Source organism: Alligator mississippiensis, chromosome 14 (genome assembly GCF_030867095.1).
Source record: "Alligator mississippiensis isolate rAllMis1 chromosome 14, rAllMis1, whole genome shotgun sequence".
Taxonomy (NCBI): Eukaryota; Metazoa; Chordata; order Crocodylia; family Alligatoridae; genus Alligator; species Alligator mississippiensis.
Genome location: NC_081837.1, coordinates 35,568,006 through 35,594,065, shown reverse-complemented (window position 1 = coordinate 35,594,065; position 26,060 = coordinate 35,568,006). Strand labels below are relative to the sequence as shown.

At 40.1% G+C, this 26,060-nt stretch overlaps 1 protein-coding gene across 1 annotated transcript; it reads left to right on the top strand.

Annotated features, from left to right (window-relative positions):
• The first annotated feature begins 20 nt into the window (after positions 1-20).
• On the top strand, positions 21-24,495 carry STK38 (serine/threonine kinase 38). The gene is made up of 14 exons (XM_006266199.4): positions 21-144; positions 2,187-2,319; positions 4,841-4,892; positions 5,043-5,165; positions 6,115-6,198; positions 8,708-8,831; positions 12,041-12,195; positions 13,327-13,429; positions 16,003-16,064; positions 16,815-16,932; positions 17,265-17,388; positions 18,606-18,701; positions 19,013-19,107; positions 20,055-24,495. The coding sequence occupies exons 2-14, from the start codon at positions 2,189-2,191 to the stop codon at positions 20,183-20,185; spliced, it is 1,398 nt and encodes a 465-aa protein (XP_006266261.1). The 5' UTR covers positions 21-144; positions 2,187-2,188; the 3' UTR covers positions 20,186-24,495.
• The last annotated feature ends 1,565 nt before the right edge of the window (positions 24,496-26,060 follow it).

The window sequence follows — 26,060 nt, the reverse complement described above, 5'->3', positions numbered from 1 at the left end:
GCGCATGCGCGCGGCGCTCGGGTGCCGGGGGCGCTTGTCCCGCGCGGGTCGCCGTCCGTGCCGGCTGCGGGCGCGTGCGGGCCCGGCGCGAGGGGCTGCGTCTTCCTCCGTGTGAGGGGCGGGGGCGGCCGCCCTCCCGCTGCGGTAAGTCCCCTCCCCCCCCGGCCTCTGCTGTCCTCTGGGGGGGGCCCTCCCCCCCCGGGACGGGGCCTCCGTGTGCCCCCCCACCCGGACAGGGCCCTGCCCCGCCAGGTGTACCCCCCCCCGGGATAGGGCCTGTGCTCGCCCCCCCCACATCCTCTTTTGCCTCCCCCCGTTTTTTTCCATTAAAGGAGAATCTCTTTTTAAAGCTTGTTTCATGCATTTTTGCAACCCACTTTTGGGTGGCGCCCCACGGGCTAGTCCGCCCCCCTGCCCGAGGCAGGACCGTCCCTCTCCGCACCGCCCTCTCGGCTCTACCCACGGCGATGACCACGACCGCTGACCGTCTGTCCCAGGACGTCCGCGCGGTCATCCCCATCGAATCAACGACGTCGGCTGCTCGCTTCAACCCTGCGGGGCAGAGCGCTGCGCAGACACCCCGCTCCCGGGATGTTTCTGTACCGGGATCGACGCGGGCGCTTGTCCCAGGTCAAACGCAACCAACCCCTGCGGCTGGCCTGTTTGGGGCACGCTCTTGCTTTCTGGAGGTGGCATCTGTCAGGAACGTGGGGTTAGCTCGTTCTGCCAAACTTGCCATCTGCATCGTTGCAGTTGTGCGAGTTACTTGCCTGTCTCTCTCTCTCCCTCCCTCCCCCAACCCCCCCCCTTCTTTTCATGCCACCTGCTTTTCCCTGGGTGGTTTTTGTACCCTCTTCCCTGGGAAATGGGCACTAGCTGCATAACTAATGAGCAGGATTTAAATGTGCTTACAGCACACGGATACCTGATCTGTCGGCTCTTGTATTGTGCTGTAAGGGGAGAATCTGCCATGCCTAACTCATACAGTGTCACTTGGAGGTGTTGTTTTCTTAAGTAAAATGCTTAGCTTCGAAAATACGGCTAACGCTTCTCAACAGTGTTCAGGTGGGCTCTTCTCTTCGAGGAAAAAAAGGTGCACAGAAACGTGTTAGATTTGAAATGGCTCTTTGTACCAGAGGTGCCCTATTCAAAAAGGCTCTTGGGAAGGTAGCAAATAATGATGTACTACAATCTTGTCAGTGCCAAGTGATATAAATGGGCAAGTCTGTCTGAATTGTATCCCTCGGTTCTTCTCAGATTCTGAGCGAGATGTACCAGCCACTTGAATCTTGTTCTTGTGAGTTTTATCATCACCAGAAACCCGTAATATAAATATTACGGAAAACCCGTTTTGCATGTCGTATGCTTTGCATTTTACAAAGTATCTTACAACAGGCAAATTGAGGTGATTTAGATCTGTCCTGAATTTGAGCCAGAATATGAAATTGCCTCGCCTTCATGTATTTCTTAATTTTCAGAGAGCATTCAAACCATGGGGTTAGGGAAATTAAACTTTCTGATGTCCTTGTTTTAAGTTCAGATGTATTTTAAAACTAATCCATATGGATTTTGGCAGGCGGTCTTGGGCAAATTTCCATTCAAATGGAAGACGATAAACACAACTAAGGAAAATTGCTTTTCTTCAGCTATTCTACAAGCTCGTTTGTTAACATCTTGGCTCCTAGTACATTTCACAGTAGGGAAGAGCAGCATGTAACAAATCTCAAGGTATCCTCTTATCCTCTTTCTGTATAGGTCAAAGGAAGGAGGGCTCTTGGATTAAGTGTCTTGGCAGATTCTATCATTCTTAGCATTTATAAAAGGCAGCGAGATGCTTTGGGAGTAGTACAAAACATCTGCAATACTGCCTCAAAATGTGGTTTTCAGGCATAATGTTTGTCAAGTTTCCTTCCTTCTTGTTTCAGTTCATTGTTTGAAAACAGGAAGTTTGACATGTACCTTTTAATTTTGTAACATTTTTCCCTGCTCTGCCTCTCTTGCTGATGTTTCCTGGTGACAGATAACTGGTCTAGCACCTTTAATTATGTTAACGCTTTACGTCATATTACTAGCTCCACTCAATCTCAATTCTTAGTTTCAGCTTCTAATGTAGTGAAACATCTTTACAAATGCACATTCAATTTAAAGCATATTTTGCCCCTCACTCTTTTTTTCCTTCCTAGTAGCGATGGCAATGACGGGTCCAACACCCTGCTCATCCATGAGTAACCACACCAAGGAACGAGTTACGATGACAAAAGTGACGTTAGAAAACTTCTATAGCAATCTCATTGCACAGCACGAAGAACGAGAAATGAGGTAAAATCTGTTTTGGGGTGGAAGAGATAAGTGTGTTTCTGTAGAAGGGAGAGGATACTATTAGTAGAATTGTTTAATGGGAGCTTCCATATAAACATTTATTCTCCTACATTGTGGCTTAAATATAACTTACTTTAACGTTATCATAACCATGGTGATATTTTAGGGGCTCTTATAAGCAATGTACTTGCGAAAGGGCTCAAGATTAAACAGTGCAAAAATGTTTAGCTGGAGAACATTACAAATTAAAACAGAATATCCTTTCAATTCTGAATATTTTGTCTTAAATCCAGCAGTTTGTTAGACCATGTTTTTTAAAAAATCCATATGGTTGAGGCTAAATTGAGGAAAAATGGGGGTAAGGCTTCTTTTTAAAACTGAAAATGATATTTAAAAAATCATGTAAGTAGTAAAGAACAACTTCAGCCCCTAAAAACACACCATCTACTTTTGATCTTGATTTTTTTTAATTCCCCTTGTAAAATCTTTGTAGCTTTAAGAGATGATAGTGACCAAGTTTAAAGGTTTAGCTTGTTTTGTAGCATTTTAAATGTGTATGGAAAAGGAGTCTAAAAAGAGCTGTTAAGTAATGAGTGATGAACGAATTTGTTAATAATCATCAGAAATCCTGATCCTCCAAGATGCTGAGTACCCTCAGCTATCATTGGTTGCGGTGGCACGTGTGAAATGCAGCCTTTTGACAAAAAAGGATCCTCTAACCATAACTTTCAGAAAGGCTGAGGATTCCCTCACTTGTAATTTAATGACAGAAAAAGCTAACTTAATCATTATGAAATGCTCACTGACAAAAGTAAAACAGGTACTGACACCCCCCACCCCGAAATATTGAGGTAATAAAGGCTGGGTTATCTATGAGCTTTTTTTAGTTCAAGGCCATAAGGCAGTAATGAATAATTTTTAGATTCTGTCTAAATGGGAAGTTTCAAAGGCTTTGCTCATGTTTCATGTGTGATTCCTTCTGCTCTGTGTTATGTACCCTACTTCCAAAGCCTTGCTATAAAGCCGCCTTCTCTCTCTGTAAGATGAAGATTTGTGTGTGTACACGTTCATTAGATTTGCATTGTGAATGCAATTACTTTATGATTGCATGCTTAAATCTGAATTCCATGTCCTGTCAGAATGAGATGGAAGGAAAAACTCACCTTTGGGTATAAAGTAGAACTGATTCAACACCATTTGAGCTATGAGTTACTTCATGTGAACTGCCTGTGTGTGAAGGATGGTAGGCAAATAATGGGAAAGCAATTTCAGTAGGTATGATATAGACATGTTGGCCTAAAATGTTATCATTATTTGGCAGTTTCTTAGTGGTACTGGAAACCGGAAGAGGATCTTGCAAAGAATGACTTGCAAAGAATGACAAAAGTTCTTTATTTTATCAAACAGTATACACACTGAAAAGTTCATAGAGAAATTTGCAATGTGCATTGTTCTGAGAACTCTTCTTGGTACCTGTAATGTCTGAATCTGAACAAAAGTAGGCTACAGCCTCCTTTGCCCCCAGAAGTCAGGTGGAATTCAAGTTGTAAATGCATATGAATACTGTAAGGTGGGGAGAATCATTAATACCAATTTAGGCAGGATGCATTCCACCTCACTTGTATCTCAACATCTTGCAAAAATGAATGAATTTATCTTTTCTGGTAGGGAATTTGTTTTATGCATTTGATAGATAGCAAACTGCAGCATGGAGAAGGCAAGACCCAGATCCACGAAGGAGTTTAGGTTCTGAACTCCTTTTTAAATCAGTGAGGAATGGTCTCTAAGTAACTTTGTGTACTTGAGGAAGGTAACTCTATTCTTTTTCAATAATAAACCAAATCTGGGCCTAAGTGTGTTCCTCATGTGATGCAAGAAATCATTGGCAGAGTTAGAAATTGAGCTCATACCTCTGGAATCTTGGTTTAGAATAACCATAGATCACCTTTAATAAATTAAGGTATGTGAAATTTCAGACAGATGGTTTAGTTTAGCAAAATCAGAGGGAAGATGGTGAAATTGGACTTCTGATGGTAATTTTGCTATTGGCTTAACTCTGAAAAGATCAGCATCTGTAAATCTATTTTTTTCACTTTGATATTGCCTTTTTTCCAAGGACATTTTGTGGAGACTGGACGCGCACCTTGCTGGGGTCATTTGACCCCAGGCGTCTTTCCTGCCCAGAGCAGGGGGGGCTGGACCCGATGATCTCGCAAGGTCCCTTCCAGCCCTAAACTACTGTGAATCAGTGAATGTGCAGTAAACATCAGTTGTCTACACATCTGTAATCTATATAAATACACCCTTTTATGTATAAATGGGTAAACTGAAGCAGAGAGGTTGGAATTTCATGATTGGTGTGATGCTGGGTAAGTTAGGAACAGAACATGATGGTCCAGATTTCCAAACTCCTAGCTCTCTGTTCAAGATAACACTCCCATGTCAAAAGTATATGTGCTTTTTTTTTTTTTAGTATTTCTGAAGAACTGAACATTTCTTATAATTGTGTTTCCTATTTCAGACAAAAGAAACTAGAACAACTGATGGACGAGGAAGGTTTAAAGGATGAAGAGGTACTGACTTCAAGAAAACAAGTTTTCTGCTCTATAATCATTAGTTCTCATAGTTTTAATTTGTTTATGAAGATTGGTGGGGGTGTTCACGGAAGAAACTTAGACTAACCGTATGACACTCATTCTCTCTTTCTTGTAAACAAAATCTAGAAGAGACTTAGGAGATCAGCACATGCCCAAAAGGAAACTGAGTTTCTTCGCCTAAAGAGAACAAGGCTCGGCTTGGAAGATTTTGAGTCTTTAAAAGTAATAGGCAGAGGAGCGTTTGGAGAGGTAAAAACGAAAAACATGACTGCTGTATAAAAGTACTAGCATAATAAGGACTAGAATGCTTTGAAAGGCCTTAAATCAGTATACACAGTTTGAAGGCAAATGACATGAAAAAAGCTGCTGATGGTTTAGAATTTGACATTCATTGAGTCTATCTTTATGCCATTTCTAAGTCAGTGCTTATTATGTATATTTTAAAGGCGTATAATTCTAGTAATGGTTGACAAACATGTATGTTACAGTTCTGTCTACAGAAGAGGTATAATAGCAGCCTGCCATGTTCTTTATGTTGTATTGCTGAAGTACCTTAATCCTAGATTTGTAGGGCTAGTGTGGAGGGTGCAGTGATAGCTGAGGGTCTAGATATACTGTATTTAAACGCTGGAGAAAATTGCCTGCCAAACAACATTTAGATCATCCAACTCATTTCATATAGGCTGCCAAACGCCATCAGAAGGAATCAGCCTTATTACAATGATCTGTTGTCTTAGAAGTAACGTGCTCTGTATTTCATTACCGTATCATGAGCCATCAGATGCTCTTGTCTGCATCTGATGCTACTTTTCAAAACAAAACTGAACCGTTTGTTTTATGGGTATAGGTCGTAGCTTTATTTATCTAAGGACACAGGCAGACAAGTTTCTTTGGGTGAATCTGATATCTTTTATTAGACCAGCTCGGATAGTTGGAAAAATCTTTCTTTGCAAGCGTTTGGGTACAAATACTCTTTGAAGGGTATTCGTACCTGAAAGCTTGCAAAGAAGGATTTTTTCAACTGTTTGAGTTGGTCTAATACAAGGTATTGGATTAGCCCAAAGAACTTTTGTCTGTTTGTTTTAAGCGTTCAGTACTTGGATTGCTCTGAAAACAACGCTGGGGAGGGGGCAGGAGGAAGCTTCCATAGGAAGGATATATTTGTGTCTTTTTTTTTTTTTTTTTCCACAACCTATAGGTACGGCTTGTCCAGAAGAAAGACACAGGGCATGTGTATGCAATGAAAATACTACGCAAGGCAGACATGCTTGAAAAAGAGCAGGTGAATGAGATTATTAAGTAGTATTGCAGTTTCCGCCTTCAAATCTTTTTCTGTTCCATTTGTAAATTGTAATTACTTCATGACGATTGTTAGCCTAAACTTAAGGGATAATTGCAGTATAGTTTTGCAAGCTAAAAATAGTGTTAATTTTCTTCTCCCACCCCTGCCACCCTCCCAGACTTTTCAGGTTGCATTGGAGATTTGAATGCCCAGTTTTCCCTAGACTGCCCTTGAAAATTTCAGCCTTAGGATTTAAACTTTATGGTTTGTCCAGGTCTCCCCCACCTCATTTTTATCTTTAAAAAATTCTAATGCTTATGGGGAGGTGGGGGAAGTAAAGAATTATAATGTCGGTGATTGATTATACATATGTACTATATCTGTATTTATTAAAATATATATGTACTTAGTTTAAATTTGTTTATATTCTTAAAACAACTTAAGCTGTCACTTAATGGATGCTACAATTGTATTAGCTTTTCCCAAGAAGCATTTCATTCTGATGTGGAATAAGACTGGAAATTGGGCTTTGAAGTAACAGTTTCTCCACTTTGAAGGGGACATAGGAGTAACTGTAACTTAGTATAGTGAGGTAGCAGGAGGCAGAGTAGAAATGCACCTGATAGACTAACTATAAGCTTTCATGATCAAGAGCTTACTTCCTGATTATAACGGATTATGTTCTTTTTTACTACATCCTGTGATGCTATATATCTCTTTTTACCATCAAGTGTGTGAGAACGTCGATAAAATCTTCAGATTAAGCCAGATGTCAGTCCTTGTTCAGCACCAACAGCAAATTCTTGTGGGCTCAGTGCTGGAAACATTACCATAAATTGCCAGTAAGGCCAGTGGTCATGTGTTGACCTTCTTGCTCGCTTACTCATGTGAGTAATTCCATTGCAGTTGGTGGAACTAGTCATATAAGTAGCAAGTGTAAAAGAGCTGTTCAGGGTAGTTCAGTGTTAACACGTGAAGAGCCTGTGCTTTTCTGCTATACCTTTTCTAAAAGCAATTGTAGACCAGACATTAAAAGGATACACTCAGGTTAGAAAGTTCCCTTTCCCTCTCTTTTAACTATGAGTTGCAATTAACACAGGAAATTACCATAACTGAAAGAGATTAAAAGGGTGGGGAATCTTACTCTTGTTTGCTTCTATGCTTTCAGTGAGACTAGCCTTCTTTCCCCTCCCTGTGTAGTATTTTTTTTTCCCGTTTCTCTCATACCCAGGTCAGAAAGCTTGTTTCATTTTTTAAAATGAGAAAAGGTTAGGATGAAAATTGTCTGGGAATCTGGAGATACTTTATTCCATGTTAAAGTGACTAGACTTCAATTTGATGTTGTTCCAAGATTTTGTTTGAAGACAAAATGTTTAAATTTCAGTTTTTTAAATACAATTCTAGTTAAAGATGCTTGCAGCATGGGTTGGTTGGGGTCATGCTGGCTTCCTAAACTGTTAGGAATCATTTTAGCTGGACTCATGTTTTAGAGCTCAAAACAAAGTTCCTTAGCTCAGAATGAGTGCTAAATTGTAGACTCAGGTTTTTCCCCCTTTTTTTCTAGTTAAAGGAGTGATAGCTAGTGTCTTATGTAAGTACTATCTATAGAACCATTCTAACCTAGATCACCCTATGGCTTATCTGCAGAGGGAAGCTTTCTGGCACAGCTCTTCTAATGTAATTTTACTCCTTTAAGTCTTCCTGATATAACTCCCTGTGTAGACACTCATGCAATACAAACAGCACAAGAAGTTGTGTAACAGCAGTATTTTTTCCTATTAAGTCAGGGTCTTATTTAATTCCAGAAACATTTGCATATCTAAAACAATCCACAAAGAGAACTCTCAAGTATTCCAGCGTCATTGGAGTATCATGTGGCTATGGGTATTTTGCACCTGAAAAACTTTCTATAATTCTTAAAGGAAAATCCTCCTGTAGATTTCTTGCAATGGAAGTCTTAGAATAGAAATAGTTTGCAAATCTGTGTGCTGAGGAGTAAGATGGAGTCAACTAGTGGTCTAAGGCAGGGGTTCCCAACCCGCAGGCCGGTCGGGTTGATTGCCAGACTGGAAGTCCGGAAGTGACCGCCATACTGTGGACTGGCAGCCAACCCTTTTTTTTAAATACTGAGTATAAAAAAAGAGTTGGCTGCCTGCCCACAGTATGCTGATCACTTCCAGTCTGCAGTTCGCTGGTCCGCAGCATAAAAAGGTTGGGAACCCCTGGTCTAAGGAATTCAGTAAGTACCTTAAAAAAGAAAGTGGATGAATGGCAGTGGCTTGTATTCAAGGATTCTGGCTTGTTTTAAGCTTGATGTAGTATTTTCTACCTACAAATATTGAGATGCAATGATGTTTCAATTCCTGCTGTTGGAAATTTGACATTTTTTTGGGGGGGGGGTGGGGGTTGGTATTTTCTCTTTTGCAATAATTTACTTCTGTGTGGAGAAAAAAAAAATTAGTCGAATAAAATGTAAGGCTTGTAACTAATTGAATGCATGCATTTCCAGGTGGGCCATATTCGTGCAGAACGGGACATTCTAGTGGAAGCAGACAGTTTGTGGGTTGTGAAAATGTTCTATAGTTTTCAAGATAAACTGAACCTCTACCTTATCATGGAGTTTCTGCCTGGAGGTAATTAGTTGAGAACGAAAGGTCATTTTTACTTCTCTTCTTTGTCTCTTCTTCCTCAGTAACCAACCTTGTCTGTCTTTGTTACTGATATTTGTACATATAACTGCCACCTATCTTGAGGTATATTGTGTAAGGAACTGAGCCATTCTTAAGGCCTCCTGGCTTTGGGGAATTGATCTGCTTGGTACCTTGAAGGACCTGGCCCATGGTTATGGGTTTATTCTCTTTGTGCCCTCTTTCAGAATTGTGCTAGCTGCAGATGTTTGAGAACTGGGTCTAAATATTTATTCGGCTAATTCGTGGACTTTTACATCTAGCAACTATTAGAATCATAATGTACTTTCTGTTTTCTAACCTTTTGCTTTTAGTAGGCTGGCAGCAGCAATAACCATTAGGGGATCTTCTTCTGGGAACTGAGAATAGGTTGACTTTTAAAAAGTCCAAATTACTATAGTGTACAGAGTATGTGAATGTTGGAGTCTTGCAGGTTTTCATTGTAATGGTGTATTACATGATTACTAAAAAAAAAAAAAGCTTTCTGACTTGACATTGTGCCATAACACAATTTGTTTTAGATAAGAATCCTGTAACCACAGATGTTTATCTAAGATTCAGATTCATAGATTCATAGATTGCGAGGCTGGAAGGGACCTTGGAAGATCATCAGGTTCAGCCCCTTACACTAGGCTGGAAAGACAACGGGTCAGGTGACTGCCCAGTCTCCTCTTGAAGATTTCTAGGGTAGATGATTGCACCACCTCTAGAGGGAGCTTATTCCACAGTCTGGACACCCTAACTGTGAAGAAGTTTTTCCTAATGTTGAGCCTGAAACGGTCTTTTAGGAGTTTGTGGCTATTACTCCTGGCTTTCCCCAAGGGTGCCCTAGTGAACAATTGTTCACCGAGCCCTTGATGTACTACATATGCAATTGTAAGTGGCTGTCCACTTTGGTTTGAGGGGCATTTCTGTGTACACAACTGAACTTTATGCTAATTGAGTGTTGTGTGTCTAGGACAGCTGTAATACAAGTTTCTAGTTAGATGGGAACAAAATGAAATATGGAAGAAGCTTACTAAATTGCAGTTGCAAAAACTGTACAGTGTGACTGGGTGCATCTACACGAGATGCTATTGTACAGTAGCAACAAGCTACTGCATAATAGCGTTGGCGGGTACTATACATGATGTGCCACTACTGTGCAGTAGTAATGAGCTACTGTGCAGTAGTGTCTGAAAAAAGCTATGCAGGGATGGTACTGCACAGTCATTTAGCATTCGCTTATGCAAGTACTAAATGACGGCACGGTAACAACTGCAGTCTGCTGCTTGTGTAGATGTGGCTACAGTGTGCAATCTCTCTAGTAATTCTTTTTCTTCTGGCGAAGGATTAGGTGACTGTCGCGAGGTTTCCTGTATCTGTTATTCTTATGTCATCTGGTATAGTATCTGATGTTGATGAAAACTAAACTAAATTAATCCAAATATCATAGAATTATAAAAAGTTAGGGTTGAAAGGGACCTGAGAGGTCACATCTAGTCCAACCCCCTACTCGAAGCAGGACCATCCCCAACTAGATCATCCCAGCCAAAGTTTTGTCTAGCTGGGTTTTGAAAACTCCCAAGAATGGAGCTTCTACCACCTCTCTGGGTAGCCTGTCCCAGTGCTTTACTACCCAGCTGATGGATGGATGATATTCTTCCTACTATCTAACTTAAACTTCCCTTGCTGCAACTTGAGACCATTGCTCCTTGTTCTGTCATCTGCCACCACTGAGAATAGCCTAGCTCTATCTTCTTTCGAACCCTCAATCAGGTAGTTGAAGACTGCTATTAAGTCTTCTCTGTCTCCTCTTCTCTAGACTAAATAAGCCTAGTCCCCTTAGTCTTTCTTCATAAGTCATGTCCCCCAGCCTCCAAAGCATTTTTGTCGTCCTCCAGTGTACCCTCCAATTTGTCCACATCCTTTTTGTAGTGGGGGACCCAAAACTGAACACAGTACTCCAGATGTGAACTTGTTTTGACTTGCCTCTTAAATTTCCATAACTGATTAATTCTCCAAATGTAGTATTTAGCAGATGGTCTTTCGGTGATTAATGCAAACTATTTGGGATCTACTGCATTCATTTCTTTTGAATTGAATGTCTTCATACCTGTCTTTAAAAAATTGTTGCTTACAGCTTTTGGCTAAGGACAGAGGGTCAAAAAGGCTAAGGCTGATTCAATCTTCTCAGGTTAGTCTAAGCTGGGTAGACTGAACTGATAGGCAACTGAACAGATATTCACTTTTGATTCTGGAAATACAGCCAGATGCCTGCAGTGGCCCAGGCCAGAAGCCAGGGGCTCTATAGCATGCCTCCCTGCTCACTAGAATAGGCAGCTTGGGCCAAGGCTAGCCTGCTCACCCTGCGAAGGGGCGGGGGAGGTGCAAAGCATCCTGGGTTGCTGAGGGGTTGAGAGTTACCTTGAATCTGGAGGGGATCTGGGGCAGAAGTTCAGTAAACCAATTTCACCTAAATCAGTTAAGTCCATCTACATCCATCCAGATTTATCTTAAACCAGTTTTGGCCATTTTGAAAGTGGTTTATGTGCACTGATCTTCTGTTGTGTTACAGATATGATCTGATTTCCAGCCACTTATACCAGTTTGTGTAATTTCTGTCTCTAGGTTTATGCCACTAAAACAATATCTAGCTCTTATTTTCTGTTGAGGCCAGTTGATGGCCTGTGGTCACTATTTTTTTTTGACTGTCATGTGGAAGAAACACTGGGTGATAACTATGTTATGTTAAAGAGAGAACCTGTATTAACTAGCTTTTAAATTATTTATTTGTGTTGTGCTGAGGTCTCCATCAGGTCAGCATTGGACTGTACTTGTATACAGGTAGTTTTGGCCTCTGCCCCAAATTCTCTGAAGTCTATTAAGCTTTATATTCATTGTCTCATTGCTAAATGATTTTAACTAAAGAGATGACTGAGTTTGAATATAAATATGCAAATAGCTACTACTCATGTGTGTTACCAGATGCATGTCTTGAGTCCTTGAATCTGTACTACTTGGATTGCATTTGCTTCTTTGTAAACTCGTCCTAAATGTAATGAAAAGTAAAATAATGGCATTAGTTTAATGGTATATATCTTCAAAATTAGTAGGAAGCTAGAGCTGAGTCTGTTTATGTTTACTTTTTGCTAATTGGTTGTGGACTTTTTTAGGTGATATGATGACACTGCTGATGAAAAAAGATACCCTAACAGAAGAAGAGACTCAGTTTTATATAGCGGAGACCGTACTGGCCATTGACTCCATCCATCAGCTGGGCTTTATCCATCGGGATATAAAGCCAGACAACCTTCTCTTGGACAGTAAGGTACAAAATATTAACCACTAGATGAAGTTCGGGTAGCAGTAAAGAGACTGCAAATCTTAATCTCTGTCTTAAATTCAATATGCAGTCTGTGATATAGGGTACTACCACTTAATCTCTTCAAGCTTACACAAAATTGATGTTTACTTCCCCCAGGCACATTCAAGATAATGACAGCCGCCAGCTCAGCCTCCAGTTCTCAGTACCTTATTCTGAGTGATTCTCTGTGGCAGTTATTTTGAACTATTTTTGGTTATTCTGAGTACAGTTTTAAAGCACCCTTTCAGTTTCATTTCTCCCTCCTTAGTCCAATATGCTTCCTTTTGATCTGACATCTGCTGGGCCTCTACTTGCCAAATATTGAGTAGTGCAATTACATTTAAATGTGGGGATGTAACTGATCCATTAGCTTTTCAGTCTTGCTAGATCTTATCTCTGATAGAACCAGGGCATCTTTCTTCAGGCTGGTCAGGTTACGTGGTTACTTCTAGGTGTTTGCAGCAGGTAATACCTGGGGAGTTTGGGTATTTCAACACCCTCCTATTGCTAAGTAAAACTAACTGTTTAATTTGTGTGGAAGGAGTTTACCAGCAATAAATATTTACTGCCTGGTTAATTCTAAAACAAGGTAAAACTAATTAATATTTGGTATTGAATGTAGCCTCACGGGAATAAGGGAGTGCATATGCATCTACAAAGTCAGGATTTAGAATTTTAGAAAATATTTGCAATGCTTTCTACTCATGGCGGACTTTTGAATCTATTATGGAGTGCCATAACACACAACCCCTTCATTTTTGTGGCACAGGAGGGACTAGAACTTCCTCCAAAGACTGCTGTTTCTTTTATTAAATAGCATGATGCATTCCTTCAAGGGATTATGGGTCTGATACTGCAAGATGCAAGGTGCCCTTGGCACACTCAGGAGTAAATGGTCAATAGGACCGTGACCAGGCATTGACTTGTCTGCTATGTATTATTATTAACCTGTTTCAGCATCTTCAGTTATACTAGAACAGGACATAGTACATGTGCCAAGAAGAATTTTGGCATCTGAAATAATTGGAAAGAAACAGCTTTGTTCTTTGGATCTATGTCTTAAATTGGTTCTACATTTTGGGTCTCCATCTCCAGGGTCATGTGAAGCTATCAGATTTTGGTCTGTGCACTGGACTGAAGAAGGCTCACAGAACAGAGTTCTACAGAAACCTGAACCACAGTCTTCCTAGTGACTTCAGTAAGTTCTCTGAAATGAGTACCAGTATTTTATATTCTTTCATCCTATGATGACTAACTTCTACTGCAAAATACTTCAGGTGTGTAGAACCTTGTTGTGGATTAGAAGGTGACTAGTGAATTGGGTAGACTGCAAAAACAAACCCAGTTACTGTGTTCTCCCAAACCTTGGTGATCAGTAGCGGAAGGAAAAAGATGCTATTTACCTTTATTTTGCATTACTTACACTTTGCTGTTCTGTATGATGGTTCATCATATTTAATGCACCCTGATTTGAATCACCAGGGTAAGAAGAGTAGAAGAAACCTTGATTGGAATGAATGATTCTAATCTTGTTTTGCATTTGTACTAATGCCCCTGAAAAGATTGCATTTCATTAGTTTGTAACCATTAAGACGTTGACTAGCAAATGGTGCCTTCAGTGCTAAATTTTAGTACTTTTTTCTGCTAACCAGAAGGATGTAAGTAAATAGATACTTATTTACATGTTTCTATAGTTTAACATATGTTTAGTCATATTCTTAATTTTTTTTATATTAGATTAATATCTTACCCATGTCCTATGTCAAGCTGTTGTTGGACGGAAATTGGACTCTGATTAAGATTGTGAAACATGGCATTTTGAAAGTTCTTTTAATTTACTGAGGATGTTTAAATATGTTGGCTATATAAGAGAGATTACCAAACCGTGCTTTCATTTAGAACTAGCTGCTTTGTTCAACAATGATAATATGTAATGTAATTGTTTCTGGTGATCATCTCCTTTAAGACGTTAGCCCTGATAGATCTTAGGCTATTATGTTTACCTTTATAGATTGGAAGAGGAAAATGAGGTTTTCCTGCTTTTTTCCCAACTCTGAGTTGGTTTCTCCACTTTTAGTTCAGTTCAATAACTAGGTCAAAGTGAAAAAAGCTGAAATAAAATTCTTCTCTGCTTTTGCAGAAGAGGTTACAGCTGTCAAACGCTATTTTATTGTTTTGGCTTTAGGTGTTTAGCCAGTGACTTCCTCCAGCTTAGTAGAGATTTTTTTTGCCTTTCTTTTAGACCTCAGCAGTGAGCATGTGCTGCTTGAATAATTAATTTAAATGATTTGAGTAGATTACCATAAACTGTATTTAAGGCCTAAGCATACTATAGCTTCAAATTTTAATTTTATGTTGGTTTATTTTTTAAAAAGAAACATTATTTAAATTGACTTTTTTCTTTTCTTTTCCCTACCCTCGTACCTATGTACCTGCATGCTGGGATAATAGGGGAAACCCTGCCATACCTCATTTGAGGATGGCTTAATTTTTGGAGTATGTGTTCTTACACATCAGCCTTTAAGATAATTTTTTCATCTCAAGAAGGACTGCAGTGTGGCAGCTGAGCAAATGCTTTGTCTTTGTGGCTGTGGTTACTAGATAGTTGCATGTGTTGTTTAAAGTAGGGAAGACTGATGCTTTCTGTTCTTCCTCCATGGTGTGGAAGCTTTAACTGGACCTTCAGTGTGTTAATTCCTGGGGTTTTAATCTAAAGAGATCCTCCTGATCTTAGGCCCTGAATCCTACTTTAATGTTTATGAACATTAGTCAGTCTTGACTATATCAAAACACTTTAATTCAAATGATCAAGACAGCGATGTGACTTTGGCTGCCATCCAGTTCCCACTGAAAGGGAGCACCCATTCCAAAAAGTTCACCCATACAGGTGGTATTGACTAGCTCTTTGATAATCTGTGCTTCACTTTTCAGCTGTAGAAGCTGAACACCTTTCACCCCTACAGATAGTGCTTTCAGATCAGGGCTGAGATGTGCTAGAAAGACTGGTAATAAGTCTTTCTTGCTACTTTATCTGCTTTAATTTCTGTGCATAGTGAAGCCTTCGTTCTCTTGGGCTCTGAGTCTGACTTCTCACTTGAATTACGTTTGCAACAACTATATCTGAGGAAAAGGGTTTTGCTGTATTGGGTCTCATGCTGCTGTCGTGCTCTGCAGCTTCAGCACTTGCACCGTAAAATACTGTACATTTGGCTATACCCAATATATATTACTTCTATAGAAGGCATTTTTCAAAGCACTTGAGATCCTAGTATCCAATTTGGGCTGTCCTCTGTCTGTGTGGCAATTATAAAACCTTGAAACATCAATTTTTTATCTGGTTCTATGAAAGGAATGAATCTTTTTGGAAATTTACAGGAGTGAGACTGTAGAATGGATTTTGAGCTTATGTTGTTGTAAATCTGAGGTGCCTGGGGATTTATTCCAGATTTACGGGGGTATAACTGAGCTCAGAATTTATCCTTGTTTTAAAAATGCCTTCACTCCCTGAAGGGAGTGTTTTGATTGGGGAATTAATGCTTCTGAAAACTGGGTTTCTAATGGAAGGGCCAATTGTATTCTGAGCACAACAGCTAGAATGCTGCAGTGTGGGGCACTTGCGAGTCGAAATGATAGGATCTGCAAGCTGTTGATGAGCTAGGAGTAACTCTACCTCTCTGTTGGACTTTGAGGATATATGACTTGGGTAGAAATTGGAGGAGGAGGAAAAAAAATTAAGCAGTGGTGACATTCATGTGTCCTGGTCTCCTTTAGCTTTCCAGAACATGAATTCTAAAAGGAAAGCAGAAACTTGGAAGAGAAATAGACGTCAGTTGGTAAGTACAGTTCATCTGGCTGGAAAGACACAGCTCTGAGCTCTGAAATGGAAACAACCTGGCTATTTAATATTAAATATGGTTGTCATTAACCCAGTAGTGCATTTTAAAACCCTTTAAGCCATACTTGGAAGGTGTGTGTGTGTATAACGCACTTAACTTAGTGAACCTTCCTGGCTTGATGCTTTTATGGTGCCACTATGGCTAAAAATAGCAAAGTTCTTAGCCACTTTCAACATAACATTGCCTTTTGGGAACCTGCTAGCCCAACCTGAGACTGATGTTTCCTGAGAAATGAGGGGGGACCAGCACTGTTGTTTGCATCCTCCTGCATGTAGTGGTGACTATCAAGAAGAATTAATGAAAAAGAGCATGTGTTCATATCTAGCTGAAGCTAGCAGAAAAAACCCAGAGGAGGAGTTTTTGTTCAGTGGCAAAGCAGATGTTAGAGATGGACATAAGCCATGCCTTCAGGTGTGAACAAGGCTTTCCTTTGACCACCTTAGAATTTGTCCCGTTCAAGGGAAAAAACGGCTGTTAGGCTCTGAGACTTCTAATGGTGAAGAAAAATAAAAGCATTAATATCTTCACACATCTAAAATAAATGGCCACAAACAGTTTTGCTTTGCAGATTCCTGTATAGATATTCCTTTTGGAAAGACCCTTATGTCTTTTTTTGTTTAGCATAAACACCCATTGTTGCAGAAAGGAGCTCTTCAAAAGTATGTAACTGAAACCATTCATTTTCAGGCCTTTTCCACGGTGGGTACTCCAGATTACATTGCTCCAGAAGTATTTATGCAGACAGGATACAACAAGCTTTGTGACTGGTGGTCGCTTGGAGTCATTATGTACGAGATGTTAATTGGTAAGAAGCAATGTTTGGTCTGCTAGTAACTTCTTTTTCATGTGGCTTTGGTTACGTATTTTGTTACGTTAGACATTTAGAGCTGTTAGAACATAGGCTTTTTAGCACGCATACATTGGAGGATCTAGGGCTCAATGCACATTTTCACATTAAGCAATTTTACTTTCTGCTGTTCACCTTCGCTTTATTCCAAATTTGTATTTCATAAATATCCCAAATGTTGTCATTGGATCTGTCCTCCTGCCTACCTGCACACCTTCCCGAGGATAGACTTCAGTATCCACAAATCATTCTTTACTTTGCAGGACAGCAATTTCTCTCTCTGTCTCTAGGTTATCCTCCTTTCTGTTCTGAGACCCCTCAAGAAACATACAAGAAGGTGATGAACTGGAAAGAGACTCTCATCTTTCCTCCAGAAGTTCCAATATCTGATAAAGCCAAGGATCTTATTCTAAGGTACCATCCAGGCAGTAGTTATCACATGATCATCTTAACCAATACTATTTATTAAATATTACTAACTCCTTATCTCACCTAAATGTATGAAAGACTTATAACTTGACTGATACAGAGAGTTTAAAGCTGTTGCTTAATTCAAGGAGATGTGTTTTTTTTATGATTTTATAACAACTGACAAACAGCAACCAAACTTCTCCTCAAGTTCATAACTGTTACTGGCTTCCTTCAATTTGTATCTCTTAAAGGATTACATTATTGAAACTCCTTCATAAAGTAAGGATATTTCATATGTCCAAAATGCTACAAGATGCATACTCCCAATGCCTTAATTCTGTTTCCTGCATCTCTGAATTTTGCAGAAACTTGAATTTTATAATTCTAAGAAATAAAGAATGAGGATAATTTAACTGCCTGTATATAGACCCCTTTCTCTTTGTAATGGCAAAGGTTGTCTCTGAAACAGTCAAGGTTCTCATTTAATTTGAATTGTTGGTTTTTCATTAGGTGGTTTTGAAACATTTGCGAGTGGTGGTAAGTTCTTTTGGGAAAGTTATAGGTGATCCTGATAAGCTCATATCTCAAAATGGGACTTGCCCACTGTGCTTTCACACACTACTACCTTTATGATGATGGATATGGTAACTCCCTTTTGCCCTTTGTCAACATTCATGTTCTCTGCAAGAGCCATTCACCAACACCAAAACGTTCCTTCCTGATCTAGATCAAGATAAATGTATGCAATAAAATTTAGACAGAGTTCAGGGAATAAATTATCTCCTACAAACTTCCTGGAAAACCTTTTCTTCAGACTTGGCTGTGGGACACAACAGGCCAGTGCAGCTGATAGTGTATTTAGAGCATGGTTTATGCACAAGTTCTACTGTGCACCAGGTTGTTTGTGAAAGAATATGCCGTTGTTTGCCTCTGTCATAATCGCATACCTAATGTTTCTAATAATTTTTAATCTGTTATTAATACTTAGTAATAGTTGTACAGTTTTGTTGGCGTACTGTTGCCCTCTACTGGCCTACATTTTATTAAAACTGAAATAGCCTACACTTCCATCTCCACTTTTACGTTCCTTAGAGTTTGTATTTTGCTTTTAACATAAACTCTTGTAATTAAGTATCTCTAATTACTTCTTAAATATAGATAAATGCCTTGCATTTTCTAAACGGAACACTTCACTATTTTCACGATTCCTTTTTATACAGGTTTTGCTGTGAATGGGAGCACAGAATTGGTGCACCTGGTGTTGAGGAAATCAAAACTAACCTTTTCTTTGAAGGGGTTGATTGGGAACATATCAGGTAAGATATTGCTGGACAATAACCTTTCAGAAATCTTAGTCCTTGTTTTACTTTCTGGCCAGTAATCTAATCACAATAGATTTGTTGGCAGTGTTCCTTTATTGGTTTAAAAAACCCCAGCTCTAACTCAGATGTACAGGGAAGCAGGTCCAAGCATGGGAGATAGAAGTGGAATACAGAACTTGACCTGAAATTCCATGAAGTTTGGGCACTCTCCTGCCTTGTTCTTGACACCCTTCCAAAATGTAGTGTATTCATTGTCTGCGATGTGTTGCCTTAAAATCTAATGCTGAGCGTGTTGTTTTTGGCAGAGAGAGGCCTGCTGCAATACCTATAGAAATTAAAAGCATTGATGACACCTCAAACTTTGATGAATTTCCAGAATCTGATATCCTTAAGCCAACAGGTAAATCTCTCACTGCAGTCTGTAGTTACCTATTATATACAATAATGTAGTGTTTCCTGTTGAAGTTAAATGTGCAAAAATGGCTTAAACTAGCAAGTTCATGGTAAGAGTCCTTTTAATACTTACAGGTGATTCTAAATGGTAACTTATGAGCTGTGAGCTCAGTCCTGCCAGTTGCTCCATGCACTGGACTTTGAGTAAACTGTAGCCAGCAACAGGGATAGACCTTGAAAAGTCAGTGGAAGGATTCATTATTCCCGATTATGGGAATCTGTATGAGTCAAGGCCTTGTGGAAGCAGGCTCTTTTTTTTTTTTACTGTAATATCTAGCTACAGGTGGTGTTAAGGAGAACTTCAGACTTAAACCCAGAAACAAAAGGAAAACTTGTATTTATCAGATTTATCTCCCTTGTGTAATATGTATTGTGGCAATGTTGCAGCCAAAAGTCCCTTATGGTGGTGACACTGATGCCCTTGCCTGCCTTTTTTTTAATGTATATATAAGACACTTCACCCTCTATTGTACACACCCAAAACCATGATTGTCCCTATGCTGTTACTAATGACTGTAAATGTATAGTTGGAATCTGGTGGTCCTTCTTTGGGCACGTGAGGGTGAGGTTTAACATATGCAGATTTACAATGAATGTGGTAGATTTAATGTTGTCATTGGAGCGAGTCTGCTTTAATCAAAGACTGCTTGACAAAACATTTTTGAATGACCATTGGTAGATTTTTTAGAGCATTTTAGTGAGTGGTTTTTAAAAACCCCATAGACTCCAATGCTTCTCTTGGATTGCAGCTAAGGAATAGAACTGGGCAATAGCATTTTTTTTTTTTCAACTCGAGGATCTGATAGGTTTTTAAAGAAGGTTGTGTCTATTCTGTAGAATAAGTACCATTTAATGTCTGAAGAAATTAAATCCTTTATCTCTTTGTCTCTTAAGTCGCCACAAGTAATCATCCAGAGACTGACTACAAGAATAAAGACTGGGTTTTCATCAATTACACCTACAAGCGTTTTGAGGGCCTGACAGCCCGAGGGGCGATACCATCCTATATGAAAGCGGGAAAGTAGTGAGTCTTGACCTGGGACTATTTCTGAGCCTTGGATTTTACTTCTCTGTACTGAGATTATACCCTTCAAAGAAAACCTTACCTGGGGGCTAGAGCTCTTGGAAAAGATGTTCAGCTCAGTATATTGCACACCATTGTTGTTAACATGGGTTTCTTTTTCTGCTCCATTGAAAAGTCTACAAAATGCTCTCACCACCTCTGCTGCAAACAACATTGTGCTGCTTCAGGAGAGAGTCTCTCTGATTTCGTGTTTGGTTCCTTACCAGATTGTTCAATCCATCAGAGAGAGAGAGAGAGAGCGCGAGAGCGAGCCTTTCTGTTGTGACACCACAAAGCTTATGGCATTTACACAGACTGTTTCAGCAGTCCTACATTGCGTGACATACTTAACTTGCCAATTCTGCCAGCAGTGTTTCTCTCATGGTTAAGAACTGTAGTACAGAGGAACTAAAGCAATAATTAAAGCTTGAGGTAGACAACTCCAGTAAATCACCGTGTAGTATAATGACAAAACTTGTATTGCCTTAACCTTAGTTTGTAGTTCTGTTTTTTATAACGCTACTCAGAAGCATTTTCAATAGCATTTTTCAGCTCTTTCTCAATTGCCTCAAGTTGTGGTGCACTTTACTTTTGGTACTAAGACGGAGACAATGACCCTAAATCCATTAATTGTTTTTAGAACTATGAATTTGTGTAAGGCTTTGCTTTTTCTGAGCAGTGACAGGAGAAAACAGTCTACTCGTCTTTGGTACAGCCTATCCATGGAAACCAGCTGAATTTTCAACTGCTGTGAGGAAGAAGCATACATGTAATCAATGTGGGTAATAGAAGAGATTAGTGAACCATAGGCAGTAACAGGAGCAGGCCTTGAGTAGAAGGTGGGATGGGGAGAAAGGAAGCGTATCCATTTATTTTGAACATTGCTATACATTCCTATGTATAATAGGACAAACTTTGGGGCTTCCTATTTTTGCTGCTGCCCTCTCTTCACAGCTTTTAATATTTGCCTAGTCTTAGTCAGCTTCAAAGATAAGGATGATGATGCAAACTTTTGTGGCCTTTTAAGCTGTTGGCAGGATGTAACAGAGCACTGTCTAGGCAGCAGTGAGTTATGGCAGAAAGCATCAAATTCTTCTGAGTGTTCATTTAAAAATCCTTGTTCAATGACCTCCCCTTTCCATTTGCATGTTGTTTCTTTCTGTACCATGGCTGAAGCATCTCTTCCTGAAGCCTTTCAGGGAGATGACTTCTTACCCCACATCATCAGAAAGTCCTAGTACATGGAACCTAAACCCCCTCTTTTACTATTGTAGTTTATGGAAGCACATTCCTTTATGATCAGGATGCTCTCTGTGAGAGCCCCAAAGTGCCTTCCCTTGCCTAAACACCTCTCGGAGCTCTCTAACTTGATCAGACTCATTTGGGGGATTCTGCATCAGTGAGCACTCTTTTTTGCACCAGTTTGGTAGCTGTTGTTGCACTCATGGTATGCATTCCACACCAGCTGTGTGGAACTGGTCTTTAATTGTCAAAACATTTAAATTAATAAAGTTTTTTAAAGTACATAACAACTTAAACTGTTGAAATTCCTGTTGCATCCTATTTTTGGTGCTGAATGCTAGCATATAACAACTCCCATGTTTAGAAGGTAGAGCAATGCCTCAGGGTATTCCAAGGGCTATAGGATTGTATTGTATCCTAGGTTTTTAGACTAGCAAAAGGAAGATAATGGGATTTTGATGCAACTTTTTTTTTTATGAGAGCATTGTGGAATATTCCCAGAATAGTCTTTTTGATTGGAAGTGCCACAAATGTTGAATGGGGGGTGGATCTGAATGGAGGTATTGTGCTTGACAGGAATGCTAGTGAAGACTGAGAGTGACATCTTGTTAACATCCTCTGTCTAAAAACCGTAACTATTAAGCCTTCCCGAATGCTGCACTCTGATTTCCTACTTTGGTGTAGTAGGAATTGTCTCATTCCATTGCCATAAGCAGGTTAAATAAAGTTGGGTTCTGCAGATCCTGAAGTCAGGAGTTGTCTTTACTCGGGCCATGGCATTTTGTAGACAATGGGAATATTCATGTCAGTTGAGGCTCTCATAAGTAAAGGTTTGTAGGATCAGACTGTTTAGCCAGTTCTTTCTTTTCCTGCCTTTAACAGCTTTTTTTTCTAATTGATGCTTACGTCTCAAATGTGAACGTTGCTGTATCCTATTCTAATCCATTTTCCTTTAATCCTCATTACAAGATATGTAGCTAAAGGCTAAGTACAGACATTTGGGGAGGTTAAGTTGGGTTGAAAATGGCCACCTGATTTTAAACTTAGCTCATCCCTGTGCTGACCTTACGCTTATAGACCTGGTCTCAGTGACCAGCAGTCAGTCTGAACCTGTAACGATACACAAATTCCATGCAGACAAACTGGCCTAAAAATTGCAGAACCCATTTTAAGATAAACTTAGATCTATGCAGTATCAAACTCGCTTGATTTAGGTCAAACCGGTGCATGGGACTTCTGTACGCTTTCCCTAAGTAGCTCCAAGGCCGGAAAAGCCCAGCCCCGGGGTTGCTCTTTTCACCTCCCCCCACACCCCCCGGCCCACAAACAGCCAGCCCTCTCAGCCCCCATCCTACAAGCTGCTTGGGGTAAAACTGCTTTTATCAGTGTTTGCTGCTGCTGGAACTGGTGGGAGGTAGGGGAGGAGGCATGGGGATATAGGTTTGCTTGTGGGGGAGTGGACCCCACCCCACCCGTAGGTCGTGCCTGTCACTCCCACCCCTTGTGAGTCATGGCTTCCAACCCCCACTAGTGTTCTCCCCCCAATCCTGACTTAGCTGACACTGGACAGCCATTTTGGATTCATTTAACCTCCCCCTAATACCCCTGGATGTCTACTTAGCCTAAATGGTATGTGCAAACGAACTACTTAACAAAGGGGAGCGAGGCTTTGCTGCAGATCGGCTTCTCCGTGGTAGCTGTCCATGTGGATGCTCTTGCCTCCCTGTAGGTGAAAACTAAACTTGTGTAGCTCTGCCTTCTGTGAACTGGGAGCTTCATGGTTTAGCTCCTTGTGCTGTGGCGTAAAGCATGCATGTGGGCAGTTATCGCAAAGCAGCTGATCCACGGTGAGTTCCTGCTCTCTAGCTGCCTGCACATACCCTTATAAACAATTGGAAAGGCAAGAGCTGTTACCAATTTCTTATTTAAGCCTTTTTATTGCAATTCCTAAAAGCTTTTTTTGCTTATGTTAAAGCTTTTAAGTTGAAAACCCTCCTGAGCTGTTACAAGTTTGAGTGTAAAAGATATTGAGACAGTAATTGTATTAGAAGCCCTTTCATCAAAGGGACTAGTGTATTTTTTTTTTATATATACCAAAGACAAGGGAGAATCTGTACACCTCGAGCTTGTGCTGATTTGCTGTGAAAATCACTATACAGTACTGTGTATTAGCTATCTCTTGTGTATATTTAATTTCTGGATGTGTTTTGAAACCATATACAGTTTGTGTTTTATTGCATTTGAAATTAAAGATGGATTTTTTCCAAAGCACTAGGGGCAGTTCAGCCACCCAACTTCTGTAGGCTTTCAATAGCAGTTCGGTGCCTTTGAAAATCTTCCCCCTAACACTGTACCTGTTGGTCATCCCCTTCCAGTAACAGGTTTTCCTTTAAAGATACCTACATACATTTGTTTTCTACTACATGTGGTTTCTTAGCGACACTAGAGAGGGGGGAAAGTGTGTTATTTCCAGGATCCATGCATTACCGCTATCAAAATAAGAGTTTTTATGGTTTTTTTTTCCAGATCTGCTAGCCAAACTTTTTTTTTAAATAACTTGTTACTGACTTTGTGTATATTCTCTTATTAGCTGCTAACCTGAAGTCATTACCAATGCCTTTTCGCTTTTTTTTTTTTCTTTTAAGTTACAGACATGAGTTTTGCATGAGGCGTTCTTTTTTTTTCCCCAACTAGACGTTCAGGAATAATTCCAGTCTTGTAATATCCTAATGGGAGTGAACATGAGTCATGCTGCCAATTCCTCTTTGTATCAGGCCGAGCACCAAATTGCACTTCGACGTCACTTATCACTGTGCCCTGACTCTGCCTTAAATTGTCAGTCGAAAAAGTGTTGTGTAGATACTGAAATGTGTTACAAAAACCCAACTGTAAAATTTGGCAAACTTGTTCCGCGTGCTGCTGGGGCCTCAGCAAGGGGCTCCTCAACTTTGTATGGGATGATCTTTTACATTCTGTTGAACTGTGTAAATAAAAAGAAAACTCCTCTTCAATAAACATTAGTTTTGTTAACGTGCGTGGGGTCTTTTTATAAACTTGCAGATCTCCGAGATTTTATCAGAAAAGTGTCATTAGTGTTTTAAATTAGGACCCTCAGCAGAGATTTGTTCAACTTGGGCACATTTCAGTTTGCATTAGAGGCTGAAGAATCCACGTCTAATTTTACAAATCTCTCAACTCCTTAATCCACTGCAGCTGGCTCAGTTGGGCTACGGGGTGAAAGAAAACACTGACTGTGAAAGGAATAAGATGCCATAGGTGAAAAAGATGGTTTGAATAGAGTCGGAGTGGTGAAGCGCATGCTTGTGGATAGCCCTGGGCAGAGGATCAACAGTATTTCTGCTTTACCCTCTTTAGCTAAAGGCTGTATTGCATGAATATGTCATTTCTTGATCTTGGCAGTTTGCAGCTGCTGTCCCTGTATGAGGGCACAATCTGATGCTTGTAACAAACCTTGCTTGAAGGCTTGTAGGGGAGAGGTGGGGGGAAAGTAAAGTCTTGTGGCTGCTTTGAGAAATAATATAGTGTTACTGAGTTCTAGATTCTGGGCTCTCTCTCCAGCTGGCACAAATCAACATAGCTCTGCTTATTGCAGCAGAGCACTGCCAGCTCCTACCATCTGAGCAGCGTTACTCCGAGCTGGGATCCTGGTTTTCTCTGTTTAAAAATGGCAAATTCTCTGATCAAAACCTCCAAAATCCACAATTAAAATGAAACGTCATATATATTGATGTTGTAACTATATCAATAAAATATTGTGTTCAACTGATACCTATATATATCTATCTATATCTATATAGATAGATATATAGATATGGGAGGGGGATGTATGCATGCATCAGTTGAACACAATGTTTTATTGATACAGTTTTAAAGCAGTTTGGAAGCCTACCACTGCCTCAATCACTATAATACAGTCTAAATACCTATAATTTTGGGTTTTTTTATCATGGAAAATCAGAGCTCCCTCTGCCCCTTTCACTCACCAGGATGCAGGTCCAGCTGTGGCTGAGAGCTACTCACTCCTGCTACTTGCCAGTTTTTTAATATTAGCAAGTAGTTAGACTCCAAATTCTTTTATCAAAACCTTTCAATGAGACTTTCAGTGGTTGACCTTTCCTTGCAGAAGTTTCCATAACTAGCATCAACTTTACCTCTTAGTTCCTCTTTAGCCTACACTTAGGAATGTGTCTGAGCCAGTCTTTGGCACAGAGACAGAGCACAAGTGTTTGACTTCCCTAATGCCAACTAGCAGATCAGAGCTTTCCCATTGGAGCGGTTTGATTAACATCAGCTGAGCTCCGTGTAGGCCGGTATTGAGTATTTTGTGAACTTCAGCCAGAAGGTGCTATGAAACAGTAAAGCTTTCTTGAGAGCCTGGTTCATAACTGAGTGCTAAACATACTGGTGCTGTGTTCGCTTTGAGTTCTGTGGCATTTTTTAGATCATAGATGAATATAGGTACGTTTTTCTAACCTGAAGGGAGGAGGAGAACTTAAAATTGGATCTTCAAGCTTTTTGAAGCTCTTCAGGCTTCTCTTTCACATTGCTCCAGAAATGTTGACTGTTGCTATTCT

What these genes read in the sequence shown, in the direction of transcription:
- STK38 (XM_006266199.4), top strand. Translation starts at nt 2,189, where the DNA reads ATGGCAATGACGGGTCCAACACCCTGCTCATCCATGAGTAACCACACC. An exon ending in CAGTCTTCCTAGTGACTTCA is followed by an intron (nt 13,430 to 16,002) that starts GTAAGTTCTCTG and finishes GGTCTCCTTTAG; the next exon opens with CTTTCCAGAACATGAATTCT. An exon ending in GCCAAGGATCTTATTCTAAG is followed by an intron (nt 17,389 to 18,605) that starts GTACCATCCAGG and finishes CTTTTTATACAG; the next exon opens with GTTTTGCTGTGAATGGGAGC.